Below are 15530 nucleotides of genomic sequence, written 5' to 3' on the forward strand. Positions count from 1 at the left end.
ACATAAATTTAGTTATTATTATTTGTATTTTACGTCTCCTTACAGTACTGTGAAATCTGATGGTAGTAAGAGACTTTGTATATTGCTGTCTGGGTGGTGTGGTGGGGAGAAAACCAGGCCTTGGGTATGCCCGTGTTTTTTGCTTTTGGTGGGTTACGGAAAGGTGATTATAATTCAGACAGTCAGGTTTTCAGAGGTGTCTGTATTCTGTAACCCTTACTGCTGGCTGGTAAAGTGGCTGCTTTTCATTGTATCAGAATGTGAGTGAGACTGGTCAGGCCACCATTGACAGAGTGCTGGGCTGCGCTTGTTCACATGCACTCTGGAGAGCTGTCTTAGTTACCTAGTGCTGCTATAACAGAAACACCACAAGTGGATGACTTTAACAAACAGATTTCTTCTCTGACAGTGTAGGAGGCTAGAAGTCCAAATTCAGGGTGCCAGCTCCTGGGGGAGTCATTCTTTCTCTGTTGGCTCTGGGGGAAGTCCTTGTCATTGATCTTCCCTTGATCTAGGAGCTTCTCAGCTCAGGAACCCTGGGTCCAAAGGACACGCTCACTCCTGGCTCTTGTTTGTTGGTGGTATGAGGTCCCCCTGTCTGTGCTGCTCGCTTCTCTCTTTTATATCTCAAAACAGATGGGTTTAAGACACAACCTAATCTTGTAGAGTGAGTCCTGCCTCATTAACATAACTGCCTCTAATCCTGCCTCATTAACATCATAGAGGTAGGATTTACCACACATAGGAAAATCACATCAGAAGCCAAAATGGTGGACAATCACACAATACTGGGAATCATGGCCCAGCCAAGCTGACACATTTTTGGGGGGAGGACACACACAATTCATAACAAGTGTGTTGTTTTTAAACCAACTTCAAAGCGAAATAGATCACTGTTTGGTAAGTTTTAGGATCACACTTTTTCTCCTTTGTTACCCCAGATGGCCTCATTGAATTTGGTGCCCTGGCTGAGTGTAGGGGTTGTTTTTCTTGTTTTTTTTTTTTTTTTGTTGTTGTTATTTTAGACAGAGTGACTATAAGTCCTGGTATGTCTAGATTGTCCCAGAATAATTTCAGTAGTTTAATAACTGATTTTAATTTGGGCTTTCTTTTTTTCCTCTTTCCAGTTGGTCGAATGCAGCAAATACTTTTGTACACTTCTGTATTTGGATTAATTCTTTAGGAGTAATTCAGTTCATCAAAATACATGGAACAATGCCAAAATTGTTTTCTAATTCTGTGTAAAACTATCAATAAAACATTACTTTCTAAGAAGGAAGTTGCCTCCTTTGGGGAGTCCGTTGTGTTTCAAAACAAACACCCTTGTGGTTGAGGTTTGGCTAAATCTTCCCATCGCCACTAGAAGACTGTTTCTTTATACATTCTAGGAATCTTGCTCTCATTGTGGAAACAATTGTTTTCTAAAAAATGTGCTACCAAGAAGCCAACCACATACTTTTCATAACTATGACTATTTTATTACTTGTCCCACATTTCTTACTTATGCAGTTCGCTTGAACTGTGAACCAACTTAGTCCTGTAAATATGAAAATACAAATTAAAAGCTTCATTTTGGCTGAAGAAAAAGAATTTTCCATGTATGTTCTTCCTAAAAATAAAGGAACCCCAGGCAGTGTTCATTTTATTTTTGTTGTAGTTCTGGTTACTACTTTAAGAGAAAAGAATAAAATATACAAATTTATGTATTATATTTGGCACCATTTCTAGGGTATGTGCAGTTTATTTCCTGAAAGGTTGAAGTTCAAGACTGACGATCTCTTTGTATGACTAGAGAATGAAATTTAGCTGCATTGTATTGTAGTATTTGATAACATTCTGCGTTTTCAATTGACCTCTTTTTGGTTTTATTTTGTTTTTTCCTTTTCCAGTCTTTACCAGGTGCTGGTCTCTGGATGTTTTTTGTTTAAATTGGAAAAATCTTAAAACTTATCCACAAGACTGGTGTCCGCGTTTGGAGGGTCTGAGGAGGCATAGGTAGGCGTTGAGAACTCAGCCTGGAGCTATCGTTTGCCCCTTTCCCCACCTTTCTGTGGTCGGAACCTGCCTTGGCCCTCTAGGTTACCTGCTTTTCTAGGGGAGTGAGGTTAGACCTAGGCTGGGAATCCTAACCACTCTGAGCATTCAGCAGGGAGCAGAGTATGGCTGAGATCCGCGCCTTGTGTAAGTCATATTTGACAGTGAGAAACAGTAGTACTGGAACAGCCTGATGTCGGGCTTCCTAGTGTCAGGGAAGGAAGTGTTTGTTTTGTTTCTGAGCAGTTTATTCTCTGAACAGATAAGCTGCTGTGGCAGCCACCACAACCCTCCCCCTCCCCCTTGCACCCAAGGAAAGCAGAAAAAACTCTGGGTGCTTTTCTGTCCCTTCTTGGAGAAACACATATCAGCTTCTGTCATTGAGAAGATGGATATCTCATTGAGAAGATGGGTATCTGAAAAGGCCCTTCCGACCAGTGAGCTGGGCTTATCTGTACAACTTGGAATGCCTGGCAAGGGTCTGGCTTAGATGCTGGCTGGCAGGGGGAGCTCTGGTGAAGCCGATTTTCAGAACTGCCAACACCGTTTTTGTTGTAATGAAGACCTGTCCCTTAAACACTGAAAGATCAAGGGTACCCTTTTAAATAATGTCTGTTAGTCGTATGATTAGATTTTATTCAAAGTTGAGGTGATTCTTTTAGAATAATGTAGAAGAATTTCTACTTTAAAGACTTGAAAGTTTTGGGGGTGGGGAAGGTGGCCATAGACATGTGCCCAGTATTTTAGCATTTGGCAGTTACAAATCCCAGCTTAGTGTGTTTTGTGCTTTTATCTATGGCAATTTTGTTTATTCCACTTGTTATTGACACTTAGGAGGAAGGATTTTAATCAGTTTTCTTAGTGTAATTTTTGTAGCTCTTAATACTTAAAAAGGGCAGAAGGATGTTTCTATCTAGGCAGCTTTATGGATTAGACCTGATAACCTCATTTGCTAGGACGTCTGTCTGGAGGCATTATTTCCAGCCCTTTTTCTTGCCAGGGGGCGTGTGTAGTGTTTTTGAGTTTGTAGTACTGTGGTCTGTTCTGAACAGTTTTGGACAGAGATGGCTTTTGTATCATTTATAGGAGTTATGTTTCCTGCTGATATTTAAAGGAAAATGCCTCGATTCATCCTTTTCAAGCGGAGAAACCGTTTGACTCTGAAGTTAGACATTAGTTTGTGGATGACGTTGGGTTGACTAACAATCTTCTTCATACTGATCTGTTATCAATCAGCTACAATTACAATTTGCTTTAAAAACTGAGAATTTGTCTCTTTTCCAGGAGAAAACCATCAAGTTTATATACCTGATTTTAGGTAAATTTTAATGTCTACTTTGCAGAGTGATTATGTTAATCCAGGACTGAAAAATAACTGTTACTGACTTAACTGCTAATGACGTATCATTAATGGTCAGCACGTGTCTGTTTTGTTTAGGTTTGGAAGATAACAGCGATACTCACATTATCTTTCAGCCTTCAGAAAAACTTCCCTGCCCCCCTCCTATATACCCTTCAACAAAAAGCATTAAGAGGAAAACATACTCAACAACATTCAGCCTTGAGCCAGTGCCTTTGTCCTCTCAGAAGTTCTCTTGGATGTACTGCCTGATGAGAAGGAAGAAAATTACATCTTTAAAAATTTCTTTTCATCTCCTTCCAACACCTTCCCTCTAACCAGAAGAAAGAATACAATTTTAGGGTCTTTTTGTAAGTTGTGTGTTCCTGGTTTCCAGTGTGAAATGTCTTGTTTCCATTGAAGCTAGGAGTCATCTCACAAGCTCCAGGTTACTGTGTGACAGGTAGCCCAGACGTTCATTTGCAGTAAGGATTCAGATAAGTTTTATTTTAGTCGCAGTAGATTCGCACAGGCTGAGCCATGCTTGGTTATCCGTGTGTAAAAACTGGGTGTAGACAGACGACAGCACCTGATGAACACCACCTGCCTGTGGTATCTAGGACCCTAACTGGGCCATGAGATGCATCACTCTGGGGGTTTGTAGTACTTGAAGATTTGTTTTGGTGCACTTACTATTATTAATTAGTTTTTTTTTCCCCTCCGAAGCATTCTAGGTGCTTTAAGATGTTGTTGCCTGTTCCACTCTGAGACCACCACAGTGAGACAAGAAAGGGCAATGGCATGGGAGGCAGTTCTAGTTCATGGGGAAGTTAGGCCCACGTAGTTATGAAGTCGATGAATTTTTGTTCTTATTCAAAACAACATATATTCTCACTGACTTAAGTATCAGCTGCAATAGTACAGATTGCTCTTTATGTGGAACCAAAGTGCATTTAAAAAATTTCTGTTTTCTTTTTATAAAGAATGTCTTGTTGCGCCGTGTGTTTGCTAGACTGAACGTGTCCTCATCACTTGGTGAGACCCTCCTCTAATTCAATCTTTGTCTTTTGTCTTTGCTGCCTTGCAGGGTTGGTACAGTAGGCTTCACTAGACTTAGCTGCAACTCAGAATGTCTCCTCCAGCACCTGAGTAAATGCTGATGGTCTTGTGGAGAGTGGATTAAGAGTACGAGCTAAGTTCTCGATCCCAATTAAGAAGCGGAGGAAAATTTAAACTGTCTCCTTCAGAGTTTATCACAACCACCACCATCAAGACAGCAAACCAAAGGACAAAGACTTTGACCTGCTGTGTTGCTCTGTGTAGTCCAGTTCACGTATGGTTTACAGACTTGGCTGGGGGTGCTAATAAGTGAATAAAAAGTCGGACGCTACTGTCGTTGGAAGCTTTTACTCACAAGGTTACCAAAATGAGGGCTGTACTGGAGACAGCAGACATTGCCATAGTGGCCCTGTATTTTATCCTGGTCATGTGCATTGGTTTTTTTGCCATGTGGAAATCTAATAGAAGCACCGTGAGTGGATACTTCTTGGCGGGGCGCTCTATGACCTGGGTAGCAATTGGTGCCTCTCTATTTGTGAGCAATATTGGGAGTGAACACTTCATTGGGCTGGCAGGATCTGGAGCTGCAAGTGGATTTGCGGTGGGCGCATGGGAATTCAATGCCTTACTGCTTTTGCAACTTCTGGGATGGGTTTTCATCCCAATTTACATCCGGTCAGGGGTGTACACCATGCCTGAATACTTGTCCAAGCGATTTGGTGGCCATAGGATTCAGGTGTATTTCGCAGCCTTGTCTCTGATCCTCTATATCTTCACCAAGCTCTCAGTGGATCTGTATTCGGGTGCCCTCTTTATCCAAGAGTCTTTGGGTTGGAACCTTTATGTATCTGTCATCCTGCTCATTGGTATGACTGCCTTGCTGACTGTCACTGGAGGCCTTGTTGCGGTGATCTACACAGACACTCTACAGGCTCTGCTCATGATCATTGGGGCACTGACCCTCATGATTATTAGCATGATGGAGATTGGCGGGTTTGAGGAAGTTAAGAGAAGGTACATGTTGGCCTCGCCCAATGTCACTTCCATCTTGTTGACGTACAACTTGTCCAACACAAATTCTTGTAATGTCCATCCTAAGGAAGATGCCCTGAAGATGTTGCGGAATCCAACAGATGAAGATGTCCCTTGGCCTGGATTCGTTCTTGGGCAGACTCCAGCTTCAGTATGGTACTGGTGTGCTGACCAAGTCATCGTGCAGAGGGTCTTAGCGGCCAAAAACATCGCCCATGCCAAAGGCTCTACTCTAATGGCTGGCTTCTTGAAGCTTCTGCCAATGTTTATCATAGTGGTCCCAGGAATGATTTCCAGGATACTGTTTGCTGATGACATTGCTTGCATCAACCCAGAGCACTGCATGCAGGTGTGTGGAAGCAGAGCTGGCTGCTCCAACATTGCCTACCCGCGCCTGGTGATGAGGCTGGTTCCCGTGGGCCTGCGGGGCCTGATGATGGCAGTGATGATTGCAGCTCTGATGAGTGACTTGGACTCCATCTTCAACAGTGCCAGCACCATATTCACCCTCGATGTGTACAAACTCATCCGCAAGAGCGCAAGCTCTCGGGAACTAATGATTGTGGGGAGGATATTTGTGGCTTTTATGGTGGTGATCAGCATTGCATGGGTGCCCATCATCGTGGAGATGCAGGGAGGTCAGATGTACCTTTACATTCAAGAGGTAGCAGATTACCTGACACCCCCAGTTGCGGCCCTATTCCTCCTGGCAATTTTCTGGAAGCGCTGCAATGAGCAAGGAGCTTTTTATGGTGGAATGGCAGGCTTTGTTCTTGGAGCAGTCCGTTTGACACTGGCCTTTACCTACCGTGCCCCAGAGTGTGACCAGCCTGATAACAGACCAGGCTTCATCAAGGACATCCATTACATGTATGTGGCCACAGCATTGTTTTGGGTCACAGGACTCATGACTGTAATCGTTAGCCTTCTCACGCCACCTCCCACGAAGGAACAGATTCGCACCACTACCTTTTGGTCTAAGAAGAGCGTGGCGGTGAAGGAGAGCTGTTCCCTGAAAGATGAACCATACAAAATGCAAGAGAAAAGCATTCTGAGATGCAATGAGAACAGCGAGGCCGCCAACCACATCATTCCCAACGGGAAATCTGAAGACAGCATTAAGGGCCTTCAGCCAGAAGACGTGAATCTGTTGGTGACCTGTAGAGAGGAGGGCAACCCAGTGGCTTCCTTGGGTCACTCGGAAGCAGAAACACCCGTGGATGCTTATTCCAACGGGCAAGCAGCTCTCATGGGTGAGAAAGAGAGAAAGAAAGAAGCAGAGGAAGGCGGCCGGTACTGGCACTTCATAGACTGGTTCTGTGGCTTTAAAAGTAAGAGCCTCAGCAAGAGGAGTCTCAGAGACCTGATGGAAGAGGAGGCCGTTTGTTTACAAATGTTGGAAGAGACTCCAAAAGTTAAACTAGTACTAAATATTGGACTTTTTGCTGTGTGTTCTCTTGGAATTTTCATGTTTGTTTATTTCTCCTTATGAACTTTTAAGGATATGGTGAGACACTAACTTAAGAAAATACTGTTCTTTGAAAAAAAATTATGTAACTGTTGCATCTCTCAGGCATTGTTTACGCTGTAGGTTTTAGCCAAATTTTACTTAGCAGAAAATCACCTATTTGCAAGACTTTATTTTCCCAGAGATGGATGAAAGTAAATCTTCAACTCAAATGAAGCAAAACTTGTTTAGCAGACAGAATTGTGCAAATGTGGTTTAAAATTTTCCATACCAAAGTAAGCAGAGACCAACTGTTCTCATAGAGCATTTAGAGCAGAGTATATGTTAGGATATCATGAATAGGTATATTGTCTACACTACCAAGTCTTGGTAGAGACCTTCTAATCCTGAAGTAGAAGACTCGCTCATGTCCGAGTTTTTTTCCATCTCTGTAATCCCGACTACCATTTCAAACTGATTTCCTAGATATTGTACAAACCCTTATGTGCAGAAAATCTAATGTGCTTGTGTGGTACTTATCTGAGGACAAGTTAGTTTGTTACTATGAACCCATGGATTGTAATTGCCAAAAGAAAGGAAGAATGTTTTTCTGTAGCTATTCTTGTACCACCAGGCTGTAGGATGTTGGGGAAAACTTTGTTCTAGTTCCTTTTTTTTTCCTTTCTGTTTTACCTCCTTTGACTCAAGTTTGAGTGAACCACACCCAAATACCACCAACTCTGTTTTTATAAAGATAAATGTCATGATTGTATTGTTAAAGGAGTATTGGGGAGAAAATGAAGTAAACATTGCGAATGATCCACATGACCAAATCAAGGTTGTTCTTATAGTCTGGGACTTAGTAGCCCCCAAGCAGTGTTTGATCAGCTTATGCTAAACAGGCGATTATTCATAATCCACTAGTTCTCTAGCTTTGTTCTTGTCACTTGGTATCTAACATTCTTTATTAGCCAGATGCGTTCCCAATTGGAAGATACGTCCAGAAATTTGAAGCAAAGTTGCCACTGCCTTTGTGCTGGGTTGCTCTGCTTGCTTAGAGCATAGTGTATTAAGGTTGACTTTTTAGAGGGAAAATTTATTCTGAGATCATGTTGCATCCTTGATGAAATTTTTTCCCTAATTTATTTTTTTCTCAAAAGACCTGCCATCTGTACGTGGCTTCTACGTTTTTGTTTAAAAAGTTAAGCAACGTTGCCCAAGGATGTGACAGTGCAGAGTGACCGTCAGTAACAGCTCAGAGTGTACACTTTGCCGTTGGTGGGGGGTCAGCAGAGGCTTTCTGTAGAATGGATAGCATGTTCCCGAGGGGCTGCGAGCAAGAATTTCTGGGCGTAGTAGTGTGTCTTGTGGAGGATATTACAGGACTTGTGTAATTATAGGCCCCTCGATCTTGACATGGCTTGGTACTCAGTTGATGGTTCCATGGACAGGAATCTATTTTTCATAGGCGAAGGATTCCCCTTAGTGAGGACAAGGTGTGAAAGATGCTAGAGAAAAGCTCTATAGGTTACGTAGTTCTGTGTCCATATGTGTTCAACACTGTCCTTTTTGTCCTCCATAAAAGATGAAGGAAGCTAATCATGTATCTACTTTCTTTTCTTTAATCTCTGATACTTTTTAAATTGCATGATTTTATTAAGCTTGTATTCTTTAGGAAGATTATTACTTTTATATCTACTTTTGTAGATTTTTAACAAACCTCAGTCCTAATGACTTTAAAATTTTTGTAGTCTGTAAACTAGTTTCATTATGATGGACTCGATTAGTCCAGAGTTGATTTTAGGAATTACCAGTAGCATAATGTCTTCCCATCTCCAGGAGGCTTTTTGCTGGACTGAATCTGTAGAGGAAAATAGTTCATGTATGAATAGCATGCATTTCTGAGAGCTTAGAGTGCCTTGTAGAATTTTTTTCTGTTTCATTCTTGAGGTTGATAACCTGGAGGCCAAATAGATAGGGACCATCCTTTTCTTGTGTGGAGGTTGAGGCTGTGACATGTCCAGGGTTACCAGTCTTCAGTCAGAAGAACAGGGAAGAAGAGAAACCAGGTCTCCAAAACTGGACTCATGGTTTGCCCGTTAAACTGTTCTTCCTTTGAGACAACCTTTTGGTATTTGGGGAAATATAGTGTCTTGGGTTTTTAAAGTTGGCATTGAGTTGTAGGAATTAAAATTGTTTTGGACTCTGAGCACATTGCTGTAGAACTTAGCAGAGGGAATTGGGGTATTGGCTGGGCAGCCTTCCTACCCCTTCTATTACAGCATAAGTGAAATGGGGTGTGTGTGGATTTTCTCCCCTTTATTTAATGTTGACTCCTAACAGTCTGTAGCGTCCCTCTATCTTCTCTATTGTTGTCTTGCAAGATACATCAAGCACATCATCTTGTGTCTGTCTGTCTGTACATAGCAGTAGGTCAAGTTCATAGAGTACTAAAGTCTGTAAATAAGGAATGTCTGTTAGCAAAGCCGTTAGGGTTGTTTATCCTTACCATTGTGAACATCACTTTATTTAGACAGAAATCCCTGAAGCTTGTCTTCCTTACTGCTTCCCAGTAATAGATAATGGGCTTGAATAAGTATGTGAATTGCTGATGGCAACTTCATTTCAGGGTGCCAGTCTTCAGTCTTTATTTCACTAGAATGATTGTTCCTGGAATGATGCGTGCTCTGTCTTAAGCTAGTAGAATGTTCATACTAAATGCTGACATTGCTGTCTATACGTTAACATGTATATATTTTCATATCAGCTCAGCTGAGGTGCAGAACTGACTGACAGTGACTGACAGGTAGCTGACAGTCAGAACGCAGTGGGGACACTGGTGGTGAAAAATACCATCTTCGCAGCTGTTCGCGGTATTCCCCGGCGCTCAGAGTTTTGTCCTCACAGGCCACCAGGTCTCGGTGTGATGAGAAGAGCTGGTTCCTCTGGCACACACAGTAGTTATCGGCTACTTTGTGGGACCTCTGATTCTCCTTTCTATCTCACAGAATATCCTGTCCTGCCACCCCAGGGTAGTAAGCTGCTTTCAAAAGGACTGATGGGGTCTTTTCCCCTCCAGCCCTTCTTTTCTGGGGAGGTTATCACCCTTGTTCTTTAGGGTAGAGAAGGATTGTAGTAGCAATGGCACTTAAATTCAGAAGTCTCGCAGAGCTTCCTTTTCACTGGCCTCAAAGGATCCATTGTCTTATTGCCCACAGAGGCTGGCCAGGGTCACCATAGCCATAGCTCTTAAGAATGGTGCTTCAGGAAGTTCACAGCGGCCCATTTCTCCATGAAACTTGACGTTTTAAGAACTGGATCTTTCAGGGCTCACCCTAGACAAGACCTGAGGCTCAGCAGGGGTAAAAGGCCCGTGATGAATTGGTCTTTAAGTCTACATTCTCAGCCCATTGTGCTGGTTACATGGATGTTTCCCTTCTCTGAGTATCATTTAATGTTACGGGATATTTTCATTCTTTACCCCTCAGTAGACCAGCTATAGGGGTCGCTGTGAGTCAGAATTGACTTGACGGCAGTGGGTTTGGTGGTTTTTTAGACCAGCTATGTTGTTAGCTGTTAAGAGGTTAGGTCCTTTAATGTTCTCATTGGCAGGTAGGCTTGCTTCCCTTGTTATTTACTCTCGCGTCTCACTTTCCTCGGGATAACGTTGGCCAGAGGGTACCACGTGAATATCTGGTAGTGACACTGCCACTGTTCCCCAGGTTTGGTTTGGGAGAAGACCATTCCTGTTAGGTGATGTGACTATAGAGACATCACCTGGTCAGAATTTTTCTGAGAAAACTAAGTGAGATGGTAAGAGGTACCTGGGTGGTACAGACATTAACAGGTTGGTAAAGGACAAACATTAGTTTAAAATCTGCAGACTTAGAATCCTGTTCACTGAGTTCTATATCTGGAAGCATCTTGGTTATCTGCTAGTTTAAACCCCACTCCTATAGATTGTGGTACCAGTGAGTACAATCCAGGCCGGTTAAACCCTGGTTTGATGTTAAATATTGGGAGTTTATTAACACATTTGAGGTTAAAGTGACTGATACTAGGTAGTAATAATTTAGTACGAAAACATGTTTTTAGGCTTCAGTATTCATAAGGTTTCTCATTAGCCAGGTGTTAACTTGCTAAAGTCATTTCAGTCTTGGCATTAGCCTGAGCCAGCTTTGCAAACAGGGCCTATTTCTGCATGTGTGTGTGCTCACCTCCCATTCAGAGACTGGCCTTTTCCTGTATTGTCTTCCCTCGTGTTGCTTCTTTAACTTTTCACCTGTTCTTTCTTTCAACATTTATCACGTTTGTATTTTGGTATTTTGGCAGCTCTGTTCACGTTCAGGCTTCTTGCTGTGGTGGTGATATGACAGTGCTGCTTTGCCCCCAGTATTAAGGACTTAGAGCCAAATGATTCCTTAAGTATGATTATGCTTAAATATACTACATTTCTATTAGCTTAAGATGGTAATTCTCAAGAATGATTTTCTCAGACTTACTTTGTGTTGATTAATAATAGAAGCACTAATAATTCATCAGTATTTTATTCTTACAACTCCCTTTCAAAAGTTAGGAAGAGAGCAGTAGTTAAAATTCATACGAGTCCCTTTGAAAAGATGTTATCACAGTGCAGAGAGGCAGTGGAGTTAGCTTTGATGCCAGAAAGACTTGTTCTTTGCAATAAAGAAAGGTGAGTTGTTGGTGGGCATATAAAGAAGCTTCTTTGTACTGCAGTAAAACCTGCCAAAGCGGGAACCTGTGTGAGGTCGGGACATCTGCTGAGAAGGAGAACGTAGGTATTTCCAACCGATAGAGAGCGCCCTGTTGAAGACGGAAAATTCGCGATTCGTGAAAAAACCCAGATATTACCAACCGATAGCACCCTGTCGAAGACGGAAAATTCGCGATTCGTGAAAAAACCCAGATATTTCCAACCGATAGAGAGTGCCCTGTCGAAGACGGAAAATTTGCGAGACGTGAAAAAACCCAGATATTTCCAACCGATAGAGAGCACCCTGTCAAAGACGGAAAATTCGCAATTCGTGAAAAAACCCAGGCCGTCTCGTCAAGTTCAGCTCACAGGCTTCACAGTGGTTAGGTAGGAGGCTGGATTGCACGGTAAGGAGTCTTTTGAAAGGTAGTTAGACTTGGGTGACTCAGCTCAGGGCTGCAGGCCCCTTTTCCTTCATTAACGTCACTTCTGTTAGTTTGGTATGCTTTTTGTCATGTCACCCTCTGTTGAAAGACTAGCTCTTCAGCTGTGTCAACTCCTAGGACAGAATTTAGTTAGGGTTTAAGTGATTAATAGTCTTCGCTTGCACGGAGTCCCCCACCATCATTTACATAGTCATATAAATGTTTTTATTTAAACTTCTCTCTCTAGTGATGGGATTAAGGCTTTAAACTCTTGGTTCACCTTTAAAGAAATGTGGGAGTTTACATAATTTGTGTTTCTATTTCCATCTCAAATCCTCTATAAAGGGTGGATTTAGCTTTTGTTTGGGACTAGGACCCCACTTCTCTGGTAACCAGTAACCTTAATCATTGACATACAGTCTTTTACTCAGAAATAAACAAAGTTTTGATGAATCTGTATCATCACTAATTTCATGTCCTTAACTTTCTAGGAGAGGGCCTTACTTAATCTGAGGCTGCTGGCTGAAGCCTATACCCTTACTTTCTGTAATGAATTTTTGGTTACCCGGATTCACAGTGTGGTTGAAGGAGGGCTGCTAGAATAAAGTAGGCAGCTGAAGAGAAGACAAGACAAAGCACAGTGTGCTCTGAGATTCTCCTTAGTGTAGGAGCCGTGGTTTTGCTCTCCTTGGAAAAGCACTGTAAGGTGATTGGTGCCCATAATGATGCCCACTCCCCTCCCCCATTCAAGACAGTTTGTGTTCAGTGAACTCTACCAATAAGGGAAATAGGTATTTCCGTGATTTCAACCGTAGCAGAAGCTGACAGTAGATATTCACAAGCTAATTGGACACATTTTTATCTTGGTAAATTCACCCAGCTCCCTAGAGCTGCAGGATAAAGGAATGTCTGGGAGTGTTTAAATTTTCTGTCCTGATGGACAAACTAGTTTGGATAATTTTTCAATTCATCAATATAGCCTAGACTCCTAAGTGAAAGTTCCCTTAATAGCCCACTTTTTGTTATAAAAACTGGAAATTGAAATTAGGCTCATTGCTATTACATTCAAATCCCAAATTGGCAAAGGCTAATCTATAGGATAATAACATAATCTGCTTCTGAAATTTATGTGTTTTGATTAGTGCCTTCTGGTTGCCAGTACTGACTCTGCTAGTTTACGCCTTTCCCTTTCTTTATAGAAAACTCTTACTTGTTACTGTTCCTCTTTACGTTTTGTTGTAACTAGTGAAAGGAGTGAGAACACACATTTTTTCCACATATATGCAGCCTTTATGTAGGGTCAAGGAAACCGCATAGCTCTATATTTGTGTTGTAGCTTGAATGTTATTTGTTTTTGTTTCCTTTATATCCTTATTAGCTCTGTGAGTATATTCTAACTTTATTGCTTGCCCAGTGTGGGTTTGATAGGCATACCTGAGAACATACCTGTGGGAACAGTTCATATTCCATGATGGTGAAAAAGCTGAAGTCCACAGAAAGCACAAAGTCATGTTCATACATGTGTGCATCTCCACACGTAGGAAGCACAAGACTGATTGCGTTCTCGGTATCCCACAAGTGCCAGTCGTAAAGCCCACCAGGTGTTTTGATGATGAGGACCCTGGTGTTGAAAGCCCTGAGCAGTGAGGCATGTGGTCATGGGTCCTGAGTGGTAAGCCATCCAGTGTAGTGGTCTGTGGAAGTGTGTACCGCTCTGGTGGAGGGAGAGAGTACAGACGTCAAGGATGCCGCAGTTGTATTTGGGGGTTGCTAACTATAGGAGCCTGTGAGCTCCTTCCGACAGTCTGGAACCAAAGACATGGACAGGCTTCTTGGTTTTTGGTTGGAGCACTATGTAGACAAACTTCTGCTTTAAGCTGTAGAGCCGTTGGAGTTTTTTGTTTTCTTTTTTAATCTTAAATTGTTAGGAAATATTATCTGCCATCAACAGTGCCCTAAGAAAACATGGAGAAACTTCATGTTTTAATGGGGCAAATATTGCTTGTCTTTAATATTTGAATAGGTTTGTCTGTGAGAAACCCCCCCCCCCAAAAACAAACCAAGCCCGTTGCCGTCGAGTCATTTCCGACTCGCAGCCAGGTGGGCGTTATCTTTGTTTTCTCACGTGCTTGACTGCTTTTCTGTGAGGGTGTGAGCGTCAGACTAATTCTGAGACAAGTCTTCCGAATGAATTACTGCGCTTTTCAGAACGACGTAAGAGACTAAAGGGCTATTTTGCCTGTCCCATTACGCTCTCAAGACTAGATTGGAGGAAATCCGTGAATGTGTGTGCAATAGATGAAAACGACGTGTTCTGCTCGGCATTGCCCTTCTCCTGCCCCTCCCCTTATTCACCTCTGAAACAGTCTGTGTCTATCAAGAAAGACTAAATCCATCTTTCTCTTGAATTTTGCCCATATGTTAAAAGAAACAACTCTCAGAGTGGGAGGTTGGTGTCCATGTTTGCTTCCGTCCTCTGTTCTGTATATTTATCTTCTTAGGGAAAGACTTGGTCAACTCTGATGCGTCCAGAGAGAAGGGTGTAGCTGGTGTAGTCTGATGTGACCTGTTCTGGAGGCGGTAACCCGAGAGATCCCCCGAGCAAAAAGCTGCAGCATTATTTTATAATGTTTAACCGCAGGCTGGGGGAAGCGAGGGAGAAGAGTGCCAGAAATGCAGCACAAGGAAAAGCCGAGGACATCTTTGGCTTAGCAATATATATGCTAATGCAAGGAAGTTAGAACCTGTTGACCCTGTGTATTAAGTGTTCTGTACCTTTAAATGTTCTTAAATTTAAAATCGCTTGTAAGAACTTTAAGAAAGAATGCCTTGGAAGATTTCCTTTGGCAGAATAGCTTTCATTTCATTTATAATTCCATGGAGAACTGCTTTTAATTAGCCTAGGTGAAAAGTAGTCTTAGCAGTGTAAATATGTATAATTAGAATTTTCTGATTTCACTGTGAGATCTCTAACTTTTGAGTTGGCAAACAGATCAAGTCTTTTGCTCATGGACTTTTCTGTGGGGTTGTTAAGATGCAAAAGCTTTATTTTTTTTACTGATGGCATATTACGTTAGTGTCACGTGATGGTGTGGGATCTCTATGCCCGCTTTCCCACACCGGCATCCTTCAGTTTGTAGATTGCCAGCAGAGTTCAGAGGGAAGTAGGGATTGACATTGGACCTTCTTGGACATATTCTGCTTTCTGTTGTGCAGACTGATGTTGGCGATCACACGTGAACTGAGCTAGGCTTCTCAGTGCTTTTTTTTTTTTTTTTTCCTAATGAGGTGGATATCAAAAATAGTTGCTGTGCAAAAGTAAGTAGTCTTCTTCAAGAAGAAACCAATTCCTTTTCTAATATTATCCTGTGAAATTGTTTCATTCATTCCTTTATTTTTAAGCCAAATGTCAGCAAATTCTGCTGCTTCTCTGTAGTAGTTTTGATACGTGAGTATTTTCATGCATTTTTAAAGATGTCT

The 15530-nt window shown here is 42.0% G+C and overlaps 1 protein-coding gene across 2 annotated transcripts; it reads left to right on the plus strand.

Annotated features, from left to right (window-relative positions):
* The first annotated feature begins 721 nt into the window (after positions 1-721).
* On the plus strand, positions 722-15328 carry SLC5A3 (solute carrier family 5 member 3). 2 transcript variants are annotated; one of them, XM_023741325.1, is made up of 2 exons: positions 722-1995; positions 3473-15328. In XM_023741325.1, the coding sequence occupies exon 2, from the start codon at positions 4800-4802 to the stop codon at positions 6954-6956; it is 2157 nt and encodes a 718-aa protein (XP_023597093.1). In that variant the 5' UTR covers positions 722-1995; positions 3473-4799; the 3' UTR covers positions 6957-15328. The 2 variants fall into 2 exon arrangements, with proteins under 2 accessions (XP_023597093.1, XP_023597094.1); XM_023741326.1 differs by lacking the exon at positions 722-1995 and having other exon boundaries at positions 2387-3744; positions 4461-15328.
* The last annotated feature ends 202 nt before the right edge of the window (positions 15329-15530 follow it).

Source organism: Trichechus manatus, unplaced genomic scaffold, assembly GCF_000243295.1.
Source record: "Trichechus manatus latirostris isolate Lorelei unplaced genomic scaffold, TriManLat1.0 scaffold00177, whole genome shotgun sequence".
In the NCBI taxonomy this organism is placed as follows: Eukaryota; Metazoa; Chordata; class Mammalia; order Sirenia; family Trichechidae; genus Trichechus; species Trichechus manatus.

Coding starts and splice junctions, on each gene's coding strand:
- SLC5A3 (XM_023741325.1), top strand. CDS start 4,800: ATGAGGGCTGTACTGGAGACAGCAGACATTGCCATAGTGGCCCTGTAT.